This window comes from Miscanthus floridulus, chromosome 1, assembly GCF_019320115.1.
Source record: "Miscanthus floridulus cultivar M001 chromosome 1, ASM1932011v1, whole genome shotgun sequence".
NCBI lineage: Eukaryota > Viridiplantae > Streptophyta > Magnoliopsida > Poales > Poaceae > Miscanthus > Miscanthus floridulus.
Window position 1 is genome coordinate 70,870,790 of NC_089580.1, and position 25,286 is coordinate 70,896,075.

At 45.8% G+C, this 25,286-nt stretch overlaps 1 protein-coding gene across 1 annotated transcript; it reads right to left on the bottom strand.

Moving 5' to 3' along the window:
- Window positions 1-11,739: 11,739 nt before the first annotated feature.
- Window positions 11,740-24,940, bottom strand: LOC136486741 (protein trichome birefringence-like 12). The gene is made up of 4 exons (XM_066483724.1): window positions 24,293-24,940; window positions 12,900-13,040; window positions 12,349-12,598; window positions 11,740-12,260 (listed from the first exon to the last, which is right to left on the bottom strand). The coding sequence occupies exons 1-4, from the start codon at window positions 24,823-24,825 to the stop codon at window positions 11,973-11,975; spliced, it is 1,212 nt and encodes a 403-aa protein (XP_066339821.1). The 5' UTR covers window positions 24,826-24,940; the 3' UTR covers window positions 11,740-11,972.
- Window positions 24,941-25,286: the final 346 nt, after the last annotated feature.

The window sequence follows — 25,286 nt, forward strand, 5'->3', positions numbered from 1 at the left end:
ATGGACCGGTTGCAAGCGTGAAGGGCAAGTCGAAGGCTTTGGAGCGATGGACCGCGTGGCGGTGAAGCTTGAGCAAGACTTGGCGCCAATGGACGATGGCAACGGTGAAGAGCAAGTGAAGTCAAGGTCAATGAACCAATATGATCACATGATGATATGAAGTGGATCATATCATTGTTGATTGTGTTGGTGCATGTGTTGCATCGACACTGGAGGAGATGGAATGGAATGCGCAAGGCAAAGGTATAACCTAGGGCTTTTCATTTCACTGATCATAGGTGTGTAGAGAAGTTCATGACCGGGTTTAGGATAGATGGCCATACTATCAAGAGGGGCAAACTTGTTTGCATATCGGTCATCTAGTGCCACTCGAGTGATCTAACTTTGCATCATCGCTAGGATCGAGTGGCATGGCAAGTTGAGTGGCTAACACCCTTGAAAATGTTTGTGAAAATATGCTAACACATGTGCACAAGGTGATACACTTGGTGGGTGGCACATTTGAGCAAGGGTGAAGAAGTTAGAGGTGAAAAGGAGTTAGTCGTGCTGGTCATAGAGTGACCGGACGTGTCCGGTACGGTGACCGAACACGTCCGGTATTTGGCGGCGTACTCAGCGATTGGACGCGTCCGGTGTGAATTAGAAAATGTGGTGTTCGGTAGTACAGTCGATCGAACGCTGGCAGCGTCCGGTCCGATGTGACCGGACGTGTCCGGTCATCCGTGGGTGCTTATTGTACTCGACCGGACACTGAGGCTCAGCATCTGGTCAGTTTCTAACAGACGCGTCTGGTCGGCCCTGGAGGCTTACTGGACTCGACTGGACTTAGCGGCAGAGCGTTCGGTCATTTCGTGCTGAGCATCCGGTCGTCGTGTCAGAGAGTCGTTGGAGGCAATGGTCGGACACGTGGCGGTCAGACAGCTACCGGACACGTCCGGTATAGCGACCGGACACATCCGGTATTCGCGTCCGGTGCAGCGTCCGGTCGACCCGAAAAAGGCCCAGTGAAGGAGTAACGGCTAGTTTAGCCCTTGGGGCTATAAATAGAAGTGGCCTTCGGCCATGGCCAGTGCTGAGCACCTTGGGGGACTTTGTGTCCATGCTTGAGAGTGCTTAGGAGCCCTCCATCTCACACATACTCGATAGTGATCATCCGATTGTGTGAGTGAGCGATTCTAGTGCGATTGCATCGTGAGGTTGCATCGAGTGGCACTAGGTGATCGAGTTACAAGCCGATGGTGCTTGTTACTCTTGGAGGTTGCCACCTCCTAGATGGCTTGGTGGTGTTCTCCATGGAAGCCCGTAAGAAGCTTGTGCGGTGCTCCGGAGAAGAGCTTATGAGGGGCATTGTGCTCGCCCCGCGGGAGCCATGAAGAGCAACTTTAGTAAAGCGTGTCATTGAGCTACCCTCACTTCCGGGGTAGGTTTTTGCAGCGCCCAACGTGCGGGCTTGGTGGGTGATGCCAATTAGCCGCCGAACCACCAAGTGAGCGGTCGACACAACGGGGACTAGCGTGTTGGCAAACACGTGAACCTCGGGAGAAAAATCATCGTGTCAACCTTGTTCTTCCCGTTGGTTTGCATCCCCATTACACAAGCTTGTGATTACTTTTAATATACATTGTGCTTCTGTAGTTGCTCTTGTAATTAGTTAGCTTGTGTAGCTTGCTAGTTACCTTCTTGCTTGTGTAGCATAGGAGTAGCTCCATTGCGTGGCTAATTTGGTTTGTGTAACCTTGTTAGTCACATTGCTTAGTTTGTGTAGCTAAGTAATTGCGCTCTCTAATTTGGCATTGGTTGCCTTGTTATTGAGCATTGCTAGTGAGCTTAGTTGGCTTTGTGCTTTTGCTTACTAGCATGTGTAGGAGCTCCCTTGTTGCTTAGAGTACTAGTGGCAAAGGTTTGTGTGACCTTGCTTCTAGAATTGGTTAGGAGAGCTCTAGCTAGCCCGGCACCTTTGTTGCTTGATTAGTATCTTTGCAAGGTGCTAGTGAACATAGATAGAGGGGTGTAGTCTTAGCTAGACCGATAGTTTTAATTCCGCACTTGTTTCGGTTAGCCAACGTGATTAAGTTTTAAAAAGGACTATTCACCCCCCTCTAGTCACCATCTCGACCCTTTCAAAGAGAAGGTAAATGAAACAAAACTTCATATGCTCATGCTCATGAATGCTTGGATGATGCTTGAGCTCATGAAATGCTTAACACCAGGGTGTTCTAGGACGCCTAGCCAAGTGGTCCTCAACATCGAGCCAGTCTGGATGCCGACAAGGATAGCTTGGATGACCTAGACGATGGAGAAGGAGGTGAGCGGATGAGATATGTCTGCGAGAAGATTCAAGGGAACTAGCTTGTTGACAAGGAGCCATCACTGAAGAGAAGAAAAATAGCCGGGCTATCCCATCGAGAAGAGTGGCCGATGAGCATCGGTGCTCCCACCCTAGCACCAGAGGCGGTAGATGGTGGTGTTGAGCTCGTCGAATGATGATGGACCGGCTACACCACCATCACCAAGGGTCATGACGCCTTCTCCAGCTGTGCTAGCTGGAGCGAAGACACACGGGATGCGATGGATGTGGGAGATAATGGCGGTGATACATGATAGTGTTCGGGCAACATCGGCAGCAACGGCTTGGGTGGCACCAGCAGCGATGGCTTGAGTGACCACTACAGTCCCGAAGATCACAAGGGTGCCTCCTATGGTGACAGCATAGGTGACCACCACAGTCCCTAAGACCATGTGGGTGACTCTTTGGCAGCGGTGGAGACGCCGAGCGGTTTGGCTGCTGGGCAGATCGGTTCTAGGAGGGGGCACTGGTTCTGAGCTATGCAGCGGGAGTCCTAGTTGTAAGTGCCTTATTTTATTTGCCATATTTCTTTAGCACGGTGGTTTGTTTCTTGATGAATTTTTGCTTGTTGAAGTACAAAGTTGATGAAGGTCCTACAGCCATCGGCTGCTGATGACGGAAGGCACGCAGAGGAGTCGACATCACCCCACACCAAGCAAGCGCAAGCAAGAGCGGATCCAGTTGCCCCCACAACAGAACAACCGAGGTTGTGGAGCCGACCGCCCCTACTATGGAGGAGCCCTCAACAACTGGACCGACCTCGCCTGGCGGTGGATTGCATGATGAGGGCGATCCTAGTGTAGAGGAGGTGTGGCATACGGCGGTAGCGTCGAGTGGCCTTGCCGGAGCAGGTACGGAGCCCGCAAGGGATGCGCCGAGTAGTGCGGTGCAAAGTCCACCCGTGGTTGTTGAACAAGCATCATCTACGATGGTGTCAACGACAGAGGCGGCACTCGGACGCCCTATTCGAGCATGGCAATAGCCAAGGAGGGCACCTTTGTCGACGGTCGCCGTTGAGGTCAAAGAGATAGTGTAGGAGCCCACCCCACCTCCCCAACTCCTTTGCACTGTTATTCAGCGCAGCGAAGAGTTTGAGATGCTAGAGGAGGGGGAGGCAAGCGCGGAGACAAAGAAACTAAGGGTCGAGCTGAGGCCAATGATGGGCCATATTGAGGTAAGCCTAAAGAGATCTTTTTTGTCCTTTGAAGAGCACAGTATGTTAATCTGTTTGCCCACTGTAGAATGTGATGGTGTCCAAGCAGCACCGACGACAGCTGGAGGAGATGACTCTAGTACTAGAGGAGAACAAGAGTCTACAAGCATTAGTGAAAGACCTCTAGGCATGCCTGCTCCAAGAGCACCACCGTAGGCAGGACCTAGAGGTGAAGGTTCTAGCATTGGAGAAAGAGCACCAGCAAATGGAGGCAGAGGGCCAGTCGATGGCCGAGCAGCTTAGCCATAGCACTAATCGGCAGAAGGGTATGTCTTGGAATTTTGCTTTGCTGGTATTCAGCATTGTGAGACATCTGGCTATTATATACAGCACTAGAGAAGAAGCTCGGCCTTTCCTAGGAAGCCTTCAGCTAGCTTTAGGAGGTGAAGGAGAAAGTGGAGGAGAAGGCCGAGAAAGTCACTAAAGATCTTCGACATGAGTGTTTTTCACACTATTTTGACTTGTGTGGCGTTAGGCGCATACTAAGCATACAACTGTCTTATTTGTAGAGTATTGACACCAAGCCCTGGCACATTTCTAGGTGCTTGTGGAACAAGTGAAAATGCATGATGACAAGCTAGAGACAATGATTGTGGGGATCCTGCCCGAGCTAGACTACGTCGGTCTTGAGCAACCCGAGGGGGCACGGTTGCCTGGCGACAGGTTGTACCAGTCAGTCATGGATCATTGTCGGACAGCATGGGCTGACCTCAAGGAGTTCGTGCGTAGCGCCACCCATGGAGCTGTCGTCCACGCACTCCCGCAGCTAAGGTCACACTACCCTTCGGTGGATCTCCAACGGGTGGTCGAGGAGATCGCTAGGCTAGAAGATGATACGGAGGAGCAGGCGAAGAGGTTGGCCAAAGATGTTGAGCTATTCAGTGAAGGGGCGAGTAGTGCTCCATAGATTTCAAAAAAAACTCATGTTGAATCGTTGTATAAAAGTGCTTAGCAACTTTTGTTGAACACTTGTTGTTATGGTATGTTTGTGTTTATATTTGATATAAACCATCCGATTAGTAGTGTATAGCTGAGTCCTAAGCCTAGCTAGCCTATTAACCGTAACGCAGGGCATAGGGTCCATGTGCCTATGGGAAGAATAGAGCGTCGCAAAGGAACCGAGCGTCTGTTCCGGTATTTGCCTTAGGCGTAGTTGGCGTGTCATCTTTAAGATGTTGTACACAGAAACAGAACTGCTTAGCGAAAAAAGCATGAAGATAACAATATGGAGAAACATTAGGATAAAAACTTTATTGAATACTCAAATATGAAAGGTACATATCTTTGAAAGGAGATCCTTCAAGGTTAGAAGCGCCTAAGAAGATCGATGTGCCAAGAATTTGGGACATCTCTTTCATCCATGTTGCATAGTCTGTAGGAACCTAGCCGGGTGAACGCCTTGATGATAAAGGGGCCCTCCCAGGGTGAAGATAGCCTGTGCATTCCATCGGTCTTCTACTTCTTGCAGAGCACTAGGTCTCTAACCATAAAGAATAGATCATTGACATTGCGGTTGTAGTATCTTCGCATGCTATCAAGGTACTTCACTGTCTGAACACATGAAACTAGGTGCTCCTCCTCTAGGCTATCCAACTCAACGAGCTAGGCTTGGTTGGTGTTTTCTTCATTGTAGTTCTCCACTCTAGGTGCTCGAAAAGCGATGTCGGCTGGTAAAATAGCCTCAGAACCAAAAACCATGATGTATGGAGAGATGCTAGTGTTGCGACTAGGCTAGGTGCTTAGTCCTCAAACCATAGCTAGCAATTCCTTGAGCCACTTGTCAGGGTGCTTCTGCTCATTCTTGTAGAGCCTCTTCTTCAACGCATCGAGAATCATGCCGTTGGCGCGCTCAACTTGGCCATTAGCCCTGGAGTGCGCCACTAAGACATACTTAACTGAGATGCACCTTTCATTGTCGAAGTTCCAGAAATCAGCACCGGTGAACGTGGACCCTAGGTCGGTGATGATGTTGTTCGGTAGTCTAAACTGGTGAATGATGTCGTCAAGCAGCTCGGTTGCCTTCTTCACTGTAGCTTGGACCAGGGGTTTGTATTCGATCCACTTTGAGAATTTGTCAATGCAGACGTAGACCTAGCAAAAACCTCCCAACGTGGTCTTGAAGGGCCTGATCATATCCAGTCCCTAGCATGTAAAGGGCCATGATGCAAGAATCGTTTGCAAGGCCTGAGCCGGGATGTGGATTTGTTTAGCGAAAAACTGGTAGTTCTCACATTGGCGAATGAGTGCTTCAGCATTGGCTACGGCTGAGGGCCAATAGAAACCAACTCAGAAAGCTTTTTTGACTAGAGTTCTAGAGGCCACGTGGTTGCCACATGTGCCGACGTGGATCTCCTTAAGTATCTTCTTGCCTTCTTCCACGGAGACGCACTTCTAGAGTAGCACCTCTTTGGTGTTTTTGTGGTACAACTTCCCTTCAACTAGGAGGTAATGCTTACTATGGTGGGTAAGGCATTCTCTCTCTATGTTGTTAGCCAGAACATCTGCAGTGGTTAGGTATTTGATGAAGGGTTCTCCCCAATCACTGCTCGGCCCAGGGACCGTGGCGACTATCTGCTCAGCAAGTGGTTTTTCTTCAATGCCTTGTTATTCCTGCTTGATGGAAGGGGCCACAAGGTCCTAGACAAACACTCTGGTTGGGACTTTAGCCCAGGTTGATCCTATCTTTGACAACTCATCGGCTGCTTGATTATTGGCCTGGACCACATGGTGGTTTTTGATGCCATAGAATTTGTCTCCTAATTTTCTTATCGCAGCACAGTCAGTGTCCATCTTCTCATTGGTGCAATTCCAATCTTTGTTCAGCTGGTTGATCATGAGTGCAGAGTCATTGTACACCTAGAGGCATTTGATGCTAAGCTCGATAGATATATGGAGACCGTGGAGTGTCGCCTCATATTCGGCGGTATTGTTGGATGCTTGGAAGTGTAAGCGGAGGACGTAGTGAAGCTTGTCCCCTGATGGGGAGATGAAGTATACACCTGTCCCAGCGCCATTGAGGTTGAGGGACTCATCGAAGTACATGGTCTAGTGCTCGGGGTGGTTGACTGGGACTGGTGTCTGCATGTCCGTCCACTCGGCGATGAAATCGGTGAGCGCCTATAACTTGATCATGTGTCGAGGCCTAAATTCGATGGTGTAGGTGTCGAGCTTGACCACCCATTTAATGATGCGGCCATTGGCTTCCTTGTTGTGGAGGATGTCACCGAGTGGGTACTCTATGACTACTGCTATGTGATAGGCATTGAAGTAGTGGCGAAGCTTCTAAGAGGTGATTAGGATGGTGTACAATAGCTTCTAGACCTCGGGGTAGCAAGTCTTAGACTCGTTTAGGACCTAGCTAATGAAGTAGACAGGGCGCTAGACTTTGTAGGCATGTCCTGCCTCTTCACATTCAACAACGATGGCGGTGCTGACTACTCAACTGGTCGCCACGATGTAGATTAATAGGGTTTCATCCTTTTGGGGAGCAGTCATGATCAGAGGTGTGGTAAGAAACTGCTTGAGCTCAGCAAAGGCCTTGTCAGTGTCCTCTGGCTAGATGAACTTCTCTTGAGCCTTGAGTAGCTTAAAGAAGGGAAGTCCCTTTTCGCTGAGACAGGATATGAAACGACTTAAAGCCGCCATGCACCCTGTTAGCTTCTAGACATCCTTGACGCAGGTCAGCGGCTTCATATTGGTCATCACCGTGATCTTCTCTAGGTTGGCTTCGATGCCACGGCTACTGACGATGTTGCCTAGTAGGATACCGGATGGAATGCCAAAAATGTACTTAGTGAGATTAAGCTTCCATCAGTATACTTCCAGGGCTTTGAAAACTTCGATGAGGTCGGCGATGAGGGTGTCGGTAGTCTTAGACTTAACCACCACATCATCGATGTAGGTCTCGATGTTCTTCCCGATTTGGTCCTTGAGACAACGCTGGATGGCTCTTTGATAAGTCACACCCGCATTCTTAAGCCTAAAGGACATGGTCATGTAGCAGTAGTCATCGAAGGGCATGATGAATGACGTCTTGATATGGTCTTCTTCCTTCAACGTGATCTAGTGGTAACCAAAGTAGAATCTAAAAAACATAGGAACTCACAACCAGCTGTGGAATCTACGACCTCGTTAATGCGAGGTAGGCCAAAGGGGCCTTTAGGGCAGTGTTTGTTGAGATTGGTGTAATCAACGCACATTCTCCATTCTTTATTCTTTTTTCTTACAAGAACCGGGTTGACTAACCACTCTAGATGATACACCTCTTTAATAAAATTGACAACTAAGAGCCAGGTTATTTCTACCCTAATGGCCTCATTTTTGTCCTATGTGAATTGTCGAAGCTTCTGCTTGATTGGTTTGGCGGTCGTCGAGACATTTAAGGAGTGCTTGATCAGCTCCCAAGGCACGCTGGGCAAGTCCATAGGTTTCCACACAAACACGTTGACATGCTCCCTTAGGAAGCTGACGATCACGTCTTCCTATTTAGGTTCAAGGCTAGCCCCAATCTAAGCAGTCTTGGACTGGTCGTCAGGGACGAGGGCCACTTCCTTTACCTCCTTGGACTTGGTTGATGCTCAAGCGACCTCCATGGTTGGGATCTCTAGGTCCTTTGGAGAGATCTGCTGCAAAGTCACGATGCAGTCCTGCATGCGGATGGAGATGTCAGTTGCCTCAGTGAGCATGAAGCTTTCCTTCTCACAGTTGTAGGTGACGTCGAGGTGGGCGCATAGGGAGAGGACCCCCTGTTCCATCGGCATCTTCAGCACCAAGTATGTATAGTGAGGCACAACCATGAACTTGGCAAGAGCTGGTCGGTCGAGGATGGCATGGCACGCCGTGTTGAAGTCGGCGATGAAGAAGTTGACATAATTGATGTGGAAGTGCTTGGCGGTGCCAAACTATATTGATAGTGAAATATGTGCTAAGGGTAGGGACGCCTTCCTAGGAACGATTCCCCAGAATGGAGAGTCCATGGGGGTGAGGTCTTCCTTCTTAAGCCCTAGCTCCTCCAGAGATCCGGCGAAGAGGATGTTGAGGGCGCTCTCTCCATCAATGAGGACCTTCTAGAAGCGCACATCCTTGATTATGGGATCTAGGATGAGTGGGAAATGCCCTGGGTATGGGATGTCTGACCACTAATTGACCCTAGAGAAGACGATCGGGTGCTCCGACCAGTCGAGGTACTTGGGATTAGCGATGGGGCCATCATATGTAGCGACCAACATGATGTGTTAGGCTACAAGCTTCTGCTCCTGCTTGTCTTTAGAGATAGCTCTCCCACCAAAGATGGGGGCGACGGTCTTGGTGGGGTTCTGGTAGGTGGGGCCCTTGTTCTTGCCTCATTCTCTGCCTTAACCATCTTCGGTCTCATCATCGTCATGCTACGGCTTCTTTGATGTTTCACCACCGAGCATTGTCTTTAGGCCTCTGGACTCTCGCATGGTGTGCTTGGCATCCTTATGGATAGGGCATGGTCCGTCCATCGGCTTACCAAAGTCAGCGTCATAGGTGTGCTTGGCATGGGCATTGACAGTGTTGATGGAGTTATCAGGCCGGCGATGGCTGCCTTGTCTGCCTCTTGAGCTATCTGGGCGGTCATCATGCTAGGTCTCGTGATCATCTTAGCAACGATCATGGTCGTCGCGGCGGTCTTGATCATCATGGTGGCAGTCGCGGTCATCATAGCGCCTATCATCACAGCGGTCAATGTCGCGACATTGGTGGTGAGCGGAGCAGGCAGCCTGTTCGGCTCCTTTGGCATTGGCATATCTATTTGTTGTTTGTATTAGTTCGCCGATGGTTGTGGGCCTCTTGTGGTACAACTTGCCATAGAGCTACTCATGTCGGATCCCTTTGGTGAAAGCGGTGATGGCCGCGGCATTAGTGATGTTGGGAACGAAATTTCTTGTCTTTGAGAAGCGCATGATGAAGTCACGCAGGGACTCCCCGGAGGATTAATGAAGCTTCTCTAGGTCATAGTTGGTGTCGGGTTCCTCGCACGTAGCCATGTAGTTGTCGGTGAAGACTTTCTTGAGGTTGTCCTAAGATCAGATGGAGTTGTCCCACAGGCTGAGGAGCTAGTTGTTTGCAGACTGGCTAAGCATGATGGGAAGATAGTTTGTCATGACGTCCTCATTTCCGCCCGTGGCTCTCATGGCAATCTCGTAGAGTTAGCCATTGAGCGGGGTTGGCCTTTTCATCGTTGGTGTTAACACCAATAACCTTGAAACCCATAGGCCACCAGACAGCTTGGAGCCTTTCTGCGAAAGGGCAAAGTCCTGATGCGCCGGCTGGGAGTGGTGCTTGATGGGCAGCAAATCCCTCATGTTCGGCGTCGAATTGCCGACGACGCTCCATCTCTGCTTTGTAGTGTGTGGACCTACTATTTTCGATGCGGCCACGGACGTCCATGCCGACATTGATGTGGTTGCGAAGATCGCAAGGGAGGGGTTGATCGACCTCCTAGTTGCGGTTGCCGCCCCGACCTCCCTAGGGGCGTGGAGGGCGGTCGTTGTGGCACGAATGAGCTTCATAGTTGCCTCTGGACCCTCTATAGAGGTAGGGACCACCGACCTGAGGTCGGGGCCCTTGGTGCCGTGGTGCTGGCCTTCTCTATCATGGTGGGAGCGGCGGCTACAAGCTGACGTGGTGGAATAAGATGGGGCGTCGTTCCGGAACTCATTGACTTGGACTTGCGCGGCTATGATATGTGCTCGAACCTTCTCGACCTCTGGAGTGTGAGGGAGTTTGTCGAGCTCAATGAAACCGATGGCTAGATTGGCGCTTGGGGTCTGGTAGACTGGCTGGTCACCCACCATGTCAAATGCCTCCTCCAGATTACGTTGATGGCCAGGCGGGCCGCGACCATCCTCGTTGGCCCCTTGGGTTGCTTCTGCATCTTGACGATGTTGGCGATCGGTGTTCTTCGCTAGATGAGCTTCGCGCTCTTTAGCAGTTTCACCGTCCTTGGTGATGCTATCGTGGCTGACGTGGAAAATCATGCCCCCGAACCCCAGAGGGAAAGTAGGGCAGCTTGATGTAGTCTTGGTTGGGCCCTTGGAATAATCGTTGGGGCTCTCGTTCAGAACGTTGTGGAGAGATTCGGTCGGAAGAGGGGAATCATCCAAGAACTGGTGAATAGCCACCATGTTGACCACGGGCGTGGGCTGACCAGAGTCAGTCGGGTCGATCATGTAGAGGTCGGTGACATGGTCGCGCTCGACGTGGTTGGCGAAGAGGTGGTGGACAACGTTCTTGTAAGCAGATCCCGCACCCTCTAGCCAAACAGGGAAGTGAGCTTAAGAATATTGTAACCAGCTTTATCTTCTCCGAAAATACAATGCGTCTGCCAATCAAAAAACAAAGTAAATCCCTCCGACTCAAATTGTAAGTCAATTTAGTTTTTCTAAAGTCAAACCTATCTAATCTTAGCCAAATTTATAGAAAATATATTCACATTCTACCTCTGTCCTAAAATAAATCAATCCTTAGAATAATCTAAAGTCATACTATCGTAAGTTTACCAAACTTTATAGGAAAGAGTAACATCGGCTATAACACCAAATAAATATATTATAAAAATACATTTCATGATGTATCTAGCTATACTAATTTGGTGTTATAAATATTAGTACTCTTTTCTATAATTTAATCAAACTTAAAATAGTTTTACTTAGAATAACCATAAAAGTTGATTTATTTTGGGACGATGAGAATATACATCATCACGCTACGTGCTATGGCAAGTAACACTAACTCATGCCTAAAAAATATATAACACGGCAAGAACATGCTTTGGGACCCACAAAGAATCAAACCCAAGAGAGACACTACCAAACCCTTATTTAAACACTACAGCCTTAAGAGGTGTTAGAGCAGCTCTAACAAGCAGGATCTTATTTGAAAACTAATCCCTCGGTCCCTCCATTCCATAAGTGCCATTCTCACTTCTCGAGTCAATAATTTTCAACTTTAACGGGAGATATATAATAAAATATTAATATTTATGATGCATAATTAGTACCATTAGATAAATCGCTGAATATTTTTTTATAATAAATTTATTTGGAGATACAAATATTTTTAATATTTTTTATAAACCTGATCAAAGTTAAGAAAGTTTGACCAATACGACAATAGTTTTTTTTAAGTAGTCCCTAGGAGGTTCGGTGCCCATTACCCAATGTGGGGTCCATTTATTTTGTGGCATCACTATCACATTATGGAAGACCTAATGAATATTGTTTGATGTTTCAAAAAGCTAAGAAGGTTAACTACAAAACTAAATTGACATGTATTTTGGAACTAAAATTACAAATCTGAAGAGTTGTATCACAAAACTACATATATCTATAATATGTGCTGTAGTTATCGCCAAACTACAGATTAAAAAGAAAAAAAAAACTGTGATCAGCCTTTCCCTTGCTTGAAGTGATGCAAGATCTGTGCAGCCAAGATGTCGACCCATGTGTCCGGCACGCTAGGCAGGCACCAATGCATGCAGTCCTGTCCATAGACAGCCACCGCGTCCTTCTTGCCGAGCCAGATAGCTGGATGGGCGTCAGCACGGAACTCGCTCATGTAAGTGAGGTTGAGCAACTGGATTTCAGTGTCAGCTAGGGCTTCCTGAATTGCTAAATTCACCGTTCTCGCTTCTTTGTTCACTCCCCCAAACCGGGGATCAAACCAAGAATTGAGCTGCACAAGATTTGTGAAAAGGAATAAACAATTCACAACTTTGAAATGCATAACCTGAATTCAAACAGTTTGATTGTCAGAACCACACCTCATGCTCTTCAAGAAGTCTATCAGATACACAGCTGCCATTGTGATCCCACTCGCCTCCATAGAAGTGCCTAGGTGACTGTGTGCGCCACAGCTTCAGTGTTTTCCTAGGAACCTCCCTTTTGATGTAAGAAGCAATACTTTTGAGGACTACTTTCAGTCCGTTGTGTATGTCAAGTGTAGGTTCAATCGGCTTTCCTCCTTTGTAGAAAACAAGGGGAGTATCTTTTGGGAATTTATATCTATCCCACCTGATACGGAGAAATGTGTAAAGCATTACAACAGGAACAGTAATGACAAATTAGTATATTCATGACCAAACATATTCGTCAAGAAAATCAACAATAACAGGTGAAAATAACTGAAGGTTGTTCTTGTTCAAGAAAGACCCTTTTATGAATGAACATGACATCAATATGAAGCTGAGAGCCGGAACCGTACTACTGTAAGAAACATTTGAACAATCCCATTGCCTCCAACTAAACAAGAAATGGTCTTTTCACTTTACTAGTATGCAAAAGGAAAGACTTCATTTGGGGAAAATGAACTCACCAGTGTCCGGTGTTGAAAATTAGCACATCATAGAACTTGGTGACATTTATCCAATCATTAGCAGGAATGTCAACATCCACTCTGTATGTTCCTTTTATTCCATCCTTCCTATCTTCTTCTGAATTTTCCACAGGATGCCACCTTTGTATCATTAGTCACCACCAAGTAAGCTTCATGGTTTTGTTATGCGAAGTATAAAAAAAATGCAATCCTGTTATTCTAAAAAAACACAGGTGCAAGAAATAGAAATGTCCAAGTGCCACATGTTTAACAAATATGAACTTTATGTGGCAAATATAAGTAATATCCTTTGCCTCCTTGGGTGTTACAGTACATCTAATCCTAAACAAAGTGCATTTAAACATGCTGCTTTACATACATAGAAGAGCAAAACAACAACATAATTACTCACGTTTGAGCAAACAATATACACAACTTAACCATGCAGAATAGAACAATATTTGCCACATATCATCCAAGTTTCTTCAAGGGAACAGCACTACCATAGGAGTTTAGTCCCTTACACATCAAAAATACCTGAAATCAAGAAAAGATCTTCCAGAACAGATAACCACAAGTGCAACTGATCCAGATTTATACTTAGCATCATCCCAACTCCCACTGGAATGCTACCAACTCCTGCCATCACACCCTCATGTCAGGGGCGGACCGCGGACCTATGCTAAGCTGAGCAGGGGCCATCTAAGCACCATTAGTACCCCCGGTAAAAAAAAACAGTGTGCCCCTTATAGATACAAAGACGTGTGGTGAAGGTTCGGATTGTGAATTGTATGCAATGGGCATCAGAAGAGATTAACAATAATGTTTTAGCGTTTAGCTGAGAGTTAAGCCTAGTGCTGCTCTATGTATCTAGTTAAAACTACTTAGCTATTTACTGTTTCCTGTCAAGTTGTTTTCAGCTCTTAGCCTAAGAATAAGTAGCATCTGCTTTATGCAGTTAGAATATGCTGTAGTGGTTGAGGACCTTCTTGTATCCCAAGTTTGCTTTTCCTATAAATGAATATAAGTGGCTAAGGCCAAGCTGCCCTTTGGCAGTGCAAAACAGAGTTCCACTTTGTGTTCACCTGGCCAACATTAGCAATAGCTTTTGTTCTATCAATTCTAGTTCAAAGTGTATTTTGAAACTAATTTCAATTTCGAATCCTCCCTAAATGCATCTACTTGCAATGGACAAGCATGCTCACACCAAACATAATAAACGGTACACCAAACATAATAAACAGCAAGTAAAAAGGTTTTAAAGATGTTCTACACGTTACTACGATCACACAGGCGCGAAAAGCACTCTAATCGGAGCTATAACGAAAAAGTTATGAATCAAACAAGATTTCCTTTAATAAAATAATAGATTAAATCTAACCTTGAATTTCAAAAGTTGAAAATATATTCAACAGTAGCTTGAACACATAGATTACGCAATTACGAATCAAACGCAACTTGAACGGGTCAAAACGGAGTAAAAACGGAGAAGTTATGGCCTAAAGAAAATAGTGGCAAAACTGTAAATAAGTGGATCTTCTATTTCGAATTAAAATAAATAAAAATAGAATTCTGAATCTGGAGTGGACTGTGGGTACAAATAAGAAGAGAGACATGGGCTCTTTAGCAAAAGTGCAGAGATGGTGGGTTGATTTGCGAAAAACTGAGGGTCTCATTTGTAAGATTACCGGCCGAACCGGTACGGGTGAATCTGGGCCGTCGGATCGAGAGTGGACGGCTGAGATTAGAAAGGAGGGAGAGAGAAAGAGAGTGCGGCCGCCGGAACAGGGAATCCGGCGCGGTGGTTGCCATCGCCGGCGGCGAAGCTCGTCGGTGAAGCCTGGAATACGGCCTACGGGCCACGGTTCGAAACAAGGAAAGCACCGAGAGAACGAGGGGAGCACGGCGAACTCACCGCGGGGCTTTCTTGCGGTCGACGGCGAGCTACGACGTCGGGCAACGCAGCAAGGCGGACGGCAGTCGGCGGCTAGGGTTTACGGCTTGGCGCGGCGACTCGACGAGATAGGATCTTGCTCCAAGGCTCGGGATGGAGGCGGCGTGATGCAGGCTCAGTATTTATGGCCGGGGAGACTTGGCAGGCACGGCAACAGGCGAGGCGGGGCGGACGCAGACTCTGTCCTGGCGATGGAGTCCGACGCGGACGGGAGGAAGGAAACGGCATGAGGTGGAAGACATCCGACAGGTGGGTCCCACCGGTCAGCGAGAGAAGGCGCAGGTCCTGTCAGACAGAGAGAGGGAGAAAAGGGGGCGCATCCGCGCGCTAGGCCGGAAGACGAACTGGGCCTGCGGGGGAAGAAGAGTGGATGGGCCGCCGAGTGAGTTGGGCTTGCGTGCGAGAGAGAGAGGCAGAAGCGGCGCGGGAACGGCCGCGGGTAAGGCGCCGAGCTGGGCCAAGAGGGAGCAAGCCGCGGGCCGAATGGAGAGAGAGAGAGTTTTTTTCTATTCTTTTATTTCAAAATCATTTTGAATCATTTTCAAAAACACTTTGAAACATTTTGAATTTAGACCAAAACCACTCATTACAAAAATACAAACGCACCAGCTTGAATGCACCACAATGTTGCTACCTTATGATAAATTTTAATTTAATGAAAATTTATTATTTACCTATGTTTTCATGAGCACAAAATACATAACTAAATCATTTCATCTCTATTTCAAAAAGAAGCAAATTTTAGAGTGTTACAATTCTACCCCCCTTAAAATGAATCTCGTCCCCGAGATTCGGATGATGGTGATCAAAGAGATATGGATACTCCGTCTTTGGATTCTTCTTTACTTTGCATACCTATTAACCTTACTCCAAGTAATTTGCCAAACTGATTCCAAGATTCTGACAGATACTCCGATCACCCCTCAGTAACTCCAATCACTAGGCCACCTTTTCTTTTTAGTCCATAATATCAATTATCTTTCTTAAAATATTCACCTTCCAACGGAGCCTTACGAATCTCTTGGTCAGAAGGAGATTCTTCCCCCAATCTTCAAAACATTAATGATTTCGGTTAAGTTGCTCGAACCTTAAATACAATTCTTAGTCCTTAGTGTCACCCGAACTTTCTTAGCTTAACTCTCCTTTGCTAAGGCATCGGCCATGACTTTGCTTCTCCAAGTGATAGCACTTTTGCAAGGCATAATCAATTTCATTCCAACGATAATGTTACTAGCTCAAAGCCATCTTAGTGAAGATGTCCTTTAGATTCTTACGACCCACCTAGATGTCATTATTTCGTCCAAGAAGATAGTACTTCATGCTCCACAATGGATAACTCCAGATCATACGTCAGATGTTTCATCTCTTGTTTTCTTGCATAAACCTCTACTTTTTCTTCCTGCATATGAACATATCCCACACCTTGACAGGGTGCACCATAGAGGATATAAAGCTCTTGTCCTGATCTGACAAACTAATACATAGTTTTTACCTCAACCCCTTTTTTTTACTCCTTCAAATACTTACTGAGGTTTCTTGATCCGAACTTAAAACATTTTCCAGTAATACTATCAATACTTTGACGATCTTGGATAAACCTCCCTTGAACCTCTAACCAAATCTCATTGAAAACTCTAAGTTCTCTCTACATCGTTGGGTGGGTTCCAATCACATCATTAGCTTTCTTCAATCCAAACCTTCTTATCATGCTTAGTATATCATTGGGATTTCCTGAGACTCCATAGAACCATCTGTAGTTATTAGATATCTCATTCCTATGTCATCAACGTCTACTTGTCCTAGGTATGTTGAAGATTGGACTCCCAGCTGAGGATAGATCAAATTGTAGAGCCATATTGATGAATGCATCCATTCCTCGTAGATGATCCAATAACTTATCAACCGAGCAAAGGATACTTACTCTGAATGATGAAGCCCTTAAGTGATATACATCCTCTGGATACCACCTTTCTTATCAGATTAACCGATTCTTTCAAGTGAGAGCTAGAGAGCATAACCGAACTTCACATAGCACATTGAGCATTCGAACCCTTCTTAGTTGGATAGTTTGCATAGGCGTGATCATCTATCTTATTGATCTCCTCCGAAGGTGTTTGTTCCTCTACACTGACATCTAAAAACTCATAGTCCACTTTACTATCCTCAGTGTACACACCTTCTAATAGATCATCCTCGTATTCCTCAGGTCTAGGTTGAATACCCCCATACTCAATTTTTTCCCCTGACAGTGTTGTTAGAAGCACCGAACATTCAGCATACTTAATCACTCCTTTGCATACAGACAACCATCCCATTCCAAGGATAACATCAATGTCCATTAACTCCAAAACAATAAGGTTTGCCTCGAAGTTTACCCCCTTTATATCAACACTTACTTTTGGGCATATGCGGTTTGCCTTCATTTCTCCTCCTGGAGACTTAACTATCACCGGTCTCCTCATTGAAAGCATAGTTATCTTATGATCTTCCACATATTCCCTAGAGATGAATGAATGTGAAGCACTAGGGTCAAACAACACCAGGGCGGGAGTTGAGTTTACTGCAATCAAACCATAAACAACCTCTTTAGCTCCACGAGTGGTAATCATATCCACATTGTTCAAACTTCTAGGGATGTAGTTTCGCTTTAATTTATTTTCTTGCACCTCCTTCTTATGGACATTCTGTTCTAGCTCCTACTGCTGTCGATTCTGGCTTTGATTACTCTCAGCAAGCTTCCAAGACAATCGTCCTTATAGGGTTCAATCTTACCACAATCATAATCTTCCTCACTAGTAGAAGTATTGGTCTTCATCAAAGTGATAGTAGGAGATGACAGGCATGGCTCTTGAGAGCTAAAATGCTGCACTTTATCATTGGGTTGTTGATACTGATCCTGATCTGTACTCCAAAACAGATTCATAGGGTGTGACTGACATTCTTGTTGTGTAGCAAAACGGAGACGAGTGTTTCTTAACTGACATTGAAGGTCACGCTTTCTCTTCTTCTCTTCCATCTCTCGACGCTTGTTCTCAATTACCATTGCTCTGTCCACCAATGTTTTGAAATCAGGGTACACAACGGTCATCAACTGCAATTGAACTCCATCATTCAGACATTTCAAAAAGCGTTTATGTTTCTTAGCATCATTATCCACTTCGCTTGGAGCATAGCGCGACAACTGAGTGAACATGTCACGATACTCACACAGAGTCATAGATCCTTGCTTGAGAGCCCGAAACTCATCTTGCTTGAGTTCTACCACACCAGCAAAATATGATAGGACCTGAAGCTCTCGCAAAACTCCTTCTAAGTGATCTGTCCAGCATTGTTGGGACGTCCATACTGGTAAGACTCTCACCAATCTTGTGCTGCGCCCTGGAGTTGGCCGGACGCAAAAAGCACCTTCTCATGGTCATCACACTGAGCTATGTCCAATTGTCGCTCCCCAGCTCTAAGCCAGTCATCAGCTTTTAGTGGTTCACTTGTATGAGAGAATGTCGGTGGGTGTCCCTTCATAAATTCGCCACGCTTGTCAATAGGTGGTGCTTGATGCAGGTTGTTCAGCACACTCTGAGCAATAGTCTGTAATAACTGAGTCTGCATCATCAAAGCTTGCTCTATAGATGGGGGATTTGATGGCGATGGATTAGAATTGCTAGGATTCCTTCGGTCATCATGCGAAGCACTTCTACTGGCAGCAACCATGACAGAGATAATCGATACTTCCAAATGAATAACTAGAACGTATGAAACTTCATCTTACAACTTCTTCAACTTAGCTACCCCCTTATGAAAAGATCAACTAAGGGACACAAAAAGGATAGCTTACACCTTCTTCCAGATGAGCTAACTAGTATCAAGACGTTCTGACATCCCAATAATACTCTTGTGTAGGGGCAAGAACAAGAAATCTAGAATTCCTCGCGAGCAGAAAAACAACAGCGCAGCAAAACAGCTGTAACTCTCATTCTAGTAATCCAATGAAGTTGTAGCTTATACCGTTGGAAAGCTTATCAAATCCTCCACATATTCCTTATAGAACACTTTTCAAAATTCTGCAGTTTAGGTAGTCAAAAACAGTGCACAACAGAAACTATTCTAGGCTTCAGACAGCACAGGTGCATCGTCTTGTGATTTTCATAATTCCATAATCGAAATAGCTATCAGGGTGTTTCTTGTGGTCAGAGAAAGATATTGAAGTCTACTATTGTCCATAATTTTGTCATAATTTCTTATCGTCCAAAATCAAAGATATAAGCCGAAAAGTGCAGACTACTCCGAAAAGACAGGAGACAACCAAAACTTAACTATTTATTTCAATAATCCTTATACGTTAAGCCTATAAACTAAATGAAATTATGAAAACCCCCAACAAGATTATTGCAATCATTATAAAGATTCAAAACAAGCATAAGCATAATGACAATTCAGCAAAGCAATAAAGGTGCACAACTCAATCATTGACTTAACTTGCGATACTATCGTCCTCAATGTACTAGGGGTAACAATCCTAAGACTCATTTTCAGATTCCGCAAGAAGGTGGTGAGGGACAGTTCTAAGAGCATATCAAATCAAGGAGTGAAGATAAGAACAAAGACTTTAAAATAAACACCAAGATAGAGATGAATACCAAGGGTAGAGGTAAAGTAGAGAAGAAAATATCAAGATTCATAGAGTAAGAATTTTTGTAACAACTTCTAAACCTTAGAATGACCAGTTTCTACTAGGTTTGCGTCTTACAGTCAGCATTGCTCTGATACCACTTTATAGCACCCGGTTTTAATAACAAAACCAGATACACACCATATATGAGCCCAGGAAGTCAAATCTCACATATAGCTACAAATAGAGTTAATATCAATATACAATGCTTAATATATAACATACTTAATATAAATGATATAACCTTAGACAGCAAACAGCGGAAAGACAACTCCGAACTTCGGGTGAAGACTCCAATTCAACAAGGACAACTGACTGATTGATCATAAGCCTAATTCCTCCAAACTCTAGCAATCTGGTACCCATCCGAGATTTTTATCCAAATATTTGAAAAGTAAAAGCGTAAGTACATGTCGTACTCAACAAATATAACATGGGGTTCATAAGACTCAAAAGGCTGACACTGGTTCAACTGCGATTAGCTTTTAATGAGTCATGATTTTAGCAATTGAGTAGCAAGAAGTTTTTCACAACCCATGTAAACACATGATCAAGTAAACATGAATAATGAATAGCATAAACAATTAACCATTAATGAACATCTTTATCATCAGTGTTCATCATCTATTCCGTAAGGGTCCAAGGCCGCTCGTGACCGTGAGCACGGCTGATATACCAGTTTCACACTCTGCTGAGGTTGTACACTTTCACTGTGATTCGTGATTTACCCTTTCGCCCGAGGCGGCCAATCTCTTAACCCACTACCAAGGAAGATCGGCAGGATTTACTATAATTTTTTCAAAGGTTCGTCTAACAAGTTAGAGTCATTAGATGCACTTGGCAAACAGATATAGGAACCCCCTGTCGAATGACACAATTCCATCACGGCTATACACATAAGAGTAGAGGTTGTCCTATACCCGATTCGTCAAGCCATTCTTACGCCATAAAGGTAACCTCGAACAAGCTAAAAAATGTTCTCATACTGAGCTAAAGCCAGAGCCATATAGCCCTCGCAGTTGTACTGTAAGTCCTGAATGTTCGCTTACAGACAAGTCCTTATGGAGAGAAATCTAGAGCCCCATAATAATAGCCCAATGCTCTAGCCCCCTTGTTCCATATTGCTAAAAAGCATCTTTTAATGTTTATTGCATATTCCATTAGTCAAGTTACAAAATCATGGTTGTAGTTAAGCAATAGCATCATACTACCCAATGTAATAACCCAAAGGTGTTAAGGAATTCAGGATATCAAATAGCTGGAAAAATTACTACGGTTGTCAAGGTAGACACATGCAGCATGAATTAAATGATTAAAGGTGTATAGGACAACAAGAAAGATCTCATGCTATACTTGCCTTAAACTCAGATCATTCTTCTATTGAATTGTAACCTCCAAATGACTTCTTCTGGATCACTAACTTCTTTTATATCACCAACGCAAAGCTCACCGACTAGACATGATCATAAAGCACCACATAAAAATCCATGCAATCATACACGAAGCAAACAATAGAACTAAATTAGAACAGTACACCAAACATAATAAACAGCAAGTAAAAAGGTTTTAAAGATGTTCTACACATTACTACGATCACACAGGCACGAAAAGCACTCTAATTGGAGCTATAACGAAAAAGTTATGAATTAAACAAGATTTCCTTTAATAAAATAATAGATTAAATCTAACCTCGAATTTCAAAAGTTAAAAATATATTCAACAGTAGCTTGAACACGTAGATTATGCAAGTACGAATCTAACGCAACTTGAACAGGTCAAAACGAAGTTAAAACGGAGAAGTTATGAACTAAAGAAAATAGTGGCAAAAGTGTAAATAAGTGGATCTTCTATTTTGAATTAAAATAAATGAAAATTGGAATTTTGAATCTAGAGTGGACTGTGGGTACAAATAAGAAGAGAGACAGGGGCTCTTTAGCAAAAGTGCAGGCATGGCGGGTTGATTTGCGGAAAATAGAGGGTCTCATTTGTAAGATTACCGGCCGAACCGATACGAGTGAATCTGGGTCGTCGGATCAAGAGTGGACGGCTGAGATTAGAAAGGAGGAGGGAGAGAGACTGTGGCCACTGGAACAGGGAATCCGGCGCGGTGGTTGCCATCGCCGGCGGCGAAGCTCGTCAGTAAAGCTTGGAATACGGCCTACGGGCCACGGTTCGAAACAAGGAAAGCACCGGGAGAACGAGGGGAGCACAGCGAAGTCACCGCGGGGCTTTCTTGCGGTCGACGGCGAGCTACGGCGTCGGGCAGCGTAGCAAGGCGGACGGCGGACTGCGGCTAGGGTTCGCGGCGACTCGGCGAGATAGGATCTTGCCCCGAGGCTCGGGATGGAGGCAGCGTGATGCGGGCTCGGTATTTATGGCCGGGAGACTTGGGAGGCATAGGAACGGGCGAGGCGGGGCGGACGCGGACTCTATCCCGGCAATGGAGTCTGACGCGGACGAGAGGAAGGAGACGGTGCGAGGTGAGAGAAAGCGCGGGTCCCGTCAGACAGAGAGAGGGAGAAAAGGGGGCGCGTCCGCACGCTGGGCGGGAAGACAAACTGGGCCTGCGGGGGAAGAAGAGCGGATGGGCCGCCGGGTGAGCTGGGCTTGCTTGCGAGAGAGAGAGGGAGAAGCGGCGCGGGAGTGGCCGTGGGTAAGGCGCCGAGCTGGGCCAAGAGGGAGCAGGCCGCGGGCCGAATGGAGAGAGAGAGAGAGTTTTTTCTTTTCTTTTCTTTTATTTCAAAATCATTTTGAATCATTTTCAAAAACACTTTGAAACATTTTGAATTTAGACCAAAACCACTCATTACAAAAATACAAATGCACCAGCATGAATGCACCACAATGTTGCTACCTTATGATAAATTTTAATTTAATGAAAATTTATTATTTACCTATGTTTTTATGAGCACAAAATACATAACTAAATCATTTCATCTCTATTTCAAAAAGAAGCAAATTTTAGGGTGTTACAAGATCTCGATAGCAGGTTCTGGATTGATCACTGGTCGCAAGGAAAAACAGTGGCAGAGCTTGCTCCGAACCTGATCAAGATAATCTCTAAACAAGCAATTAAGCAGTGGACAGTCTCCCAAGCTCTCGATGGCAGGAGATGGGTGGCAGACATTAAGGGAGCACTGACCGTACAAGTCCTGTGGGATCTGCTAGGTAACTTTGCTTTGCAGCAAAATGTGCCAGACCAACACATATGGCGCCTAACCCAGTCAGGGTCCTATACTAGTAAGACGGCTTACAATGCATATTTTCTCGGTTCCATCAAGTTTGTGCAATGAAAATGCGTCTGGAAATCATGGGCCCAGCTCCGCTGCAAGTTCTTTTTCTGGTTGGACATCAAGAATAGGTACCGGACTTCAGATCGTTTGGCTAAAAGAGGGCTGCCACATCCCAGTGCTTGTCCCCATTGTGATAAAGAAGATGAGGCAATTCAACATATTCTAGTCTCCTGTGTCTTTTTTTACAACACAGGTTTGGTTGTTTATCATCCAAAAATTGGGTCTGGTTGCCCTTGCTCCTCAACCTACTGCCACTTGTTTCTCCAACTGGCGCCATGGTGTTCCTAAAATTGGGTCAAAGTGTTCCTAAGAATAGCAAGAAAGAGCAGAACTCCCACATCATCCTTGTGTCTTGGGAGATATTGAAACATCACAATCCTTGTGTGTTTGAGGGTGCTAGGCCTTGTATTTCGATAGTATTACAGGCAGTGGCAAACGAAAGTAGCTTGTGGTCTATGGCTGCTGCATCAGCTCTCCACTAACTACTCATCAGGTCGCTTAACCTTGACATCTAGATCAAGGCCTGTTTTGTCGAGGTTGAGTCTCTATTGTAAGTGGTGCATCTGTAACTAGATATCTGTGGGGCTTGACCGCTGGCCTCTCCTTGTATTCTCTCTCTTCTTAATGAAATGACACGCAGCTCTCTTGTGTCGTTCGAGAAAAAAAAAAGATAAACAGTTTTTTTTGCATGCTTATGGATCAAAACAGTTTAATTATGGTGAGGAAGTTGAAAACACAGGCTGACTAATGTGTGATAAAATATTTTTTTAGTGACCCCACTCATGTGGGAGCCTCCAGCACTGAGTCTGCCTTTTTTGTGTGTGTGTGTGTGTTGCAGCATACACCACTAGTGGAGTATTTTTCCTATACATCTAGAAATAGAATGATGGTTTGCCGGTCATCAGCAATTATCATTTTTTAAAAACATGAACAATTTGAATAGTAAAATGTGTGTGCCGTTTTTATGTTTTCTACTTGTGTATGTGAATGCAGTATGTGTTTGTTGCATGTGCATCTTCCTTGAATCATTTTTATAGAATTCGCCACATGACTCAGATTGTGCCCTCTGCCTCATGTAATGGCACTGCATTGCAGTCTTACAGTTTTAAATGTTTCAATAGTTGTTCCAATTTATAAGAACTCTTCTGGATTGCATGTTTGTATCCTAAACAAGCCAAGCAACTGAAACATCTCATCTCAAATATAACTACTGCTGTAATGTAGTAAACTACAACTACTGCAAACGTAGTAGATAGATAAACTCATATTTTCTATCTGCCCTCCTCACTCACAAATTCGCATCTGCGCTCTCTGCATCCAAGACAATGCATTAATGAAAGGATGCTAACACCTCTTATCTAGGTACCATTCATGGTAATCTCAGAGAAGTACTAGAAGGATTGCTCTTTTAATAACTATGTTAAAAAACTAAACAAACCGGGAAAGCAGCAGCTATCCGCAGCATAGAGCACTCACTGACATGTACTTGGCGAGCAGGACGGCGCGGTGGTAAGCGACGACGACGTCCTCCTTGGGGAAGTACCCTCCGCGCCACGCGCCACGCCGCTTCCACTTGCGGGCGCCGTCGTCCGCCGAGCGGAGCGCGCAGAGGAGCGCGACAATGAGGTTCTCAGACAGTGAGTCCCCCACGAGTCCAATCCGTCGCCCCCTGGCCGCGGCCAGGAACCCCGCGGCGTCGATCCTCGGGACGACGGCGCCGCCGCAGCGGGTGGGCGCCCAGGAGAGTGCCGCGAGCTGGGGGCGGCCGTTGCGGAGGCAGTTCCAGGCATTGCGGTGGAAGGGGCAGGACGGAGAATATAGTGGCGGCGGCGCGGGGGACGGGGTCGGCACCCAGCGGCCGTCGGCGGCATCGGAGAGCGCGGCGCCGCAGGGGAGCGGCAGCGGCTGCGGCTGGGGCGAGCGCGGGCGGGGGGAAGATGGGAAGAAGAGGAAGAGCAGGATGGTGAGGGCTATTGGGAGGAGGAGGACCAGAGGGAGGCGGAGGCGCGGCATTGTGCCCGCCTCTGGCGACGACGGGCACCCAAGACACCGGCCTCCTGCTCAGTTTTCCTTTTCCCTCCCCTTCCCCTCTGGATCTAACCGTTTTCTATGTTTTTCTGTGCTCTTGCCGTTTGGGTACCCTTGCTGGTTTGGCTTTCTGCAGCTTTTGCAATTTGCAAGTGGCATAAAGCAAATTTCTTCTGTCAAGACTATCTCCCAGATAGTACGATCGATGCAGTGATGCCGTGCTCATAGAGTCATAATCATAGGTCACCAAACCAAAGTATGCCAACATTCTCAGACCTCTCTGGATCCATGGATGAACACCGATCCAGCATTGATCAGATCAGTCACCTGGCATCAAAGTAGGCGAATTCAGCACTGATCAATCTTGAAGCTACAGCTTCAGATGTTCACCATTAAATCACTGTAGCGGCAGCCTCAAATCATCATTAAATCTTCATTGCAAATCA

Excerpts from the sequence above, each read along its gene's own strand:
- LOC136486741 (XM_066483724.1), bottom strand. The coding sequence starts at position 24,825 with ATGCCGCGCCTCCGCCTCCCTCTGGTCCTCCTCCTCCCAATAGCCCTC. Across the intron at positions 13,041-24,292 it reads GTCCTGCTCGCCAAGTACAT|GTGGCATCCTGTGGAAAATT; the intron begins GTCAGTGAGTGC and ends AATGATACAAAG. Across the intron at positions 12,261-12,348 it reads GACTTCTTGAAGAGCATGAG|CTCAATTCTTGGTTTGATCC; the intron begins GTGTGGTTCTGA and ends AATCTTGTGCAG.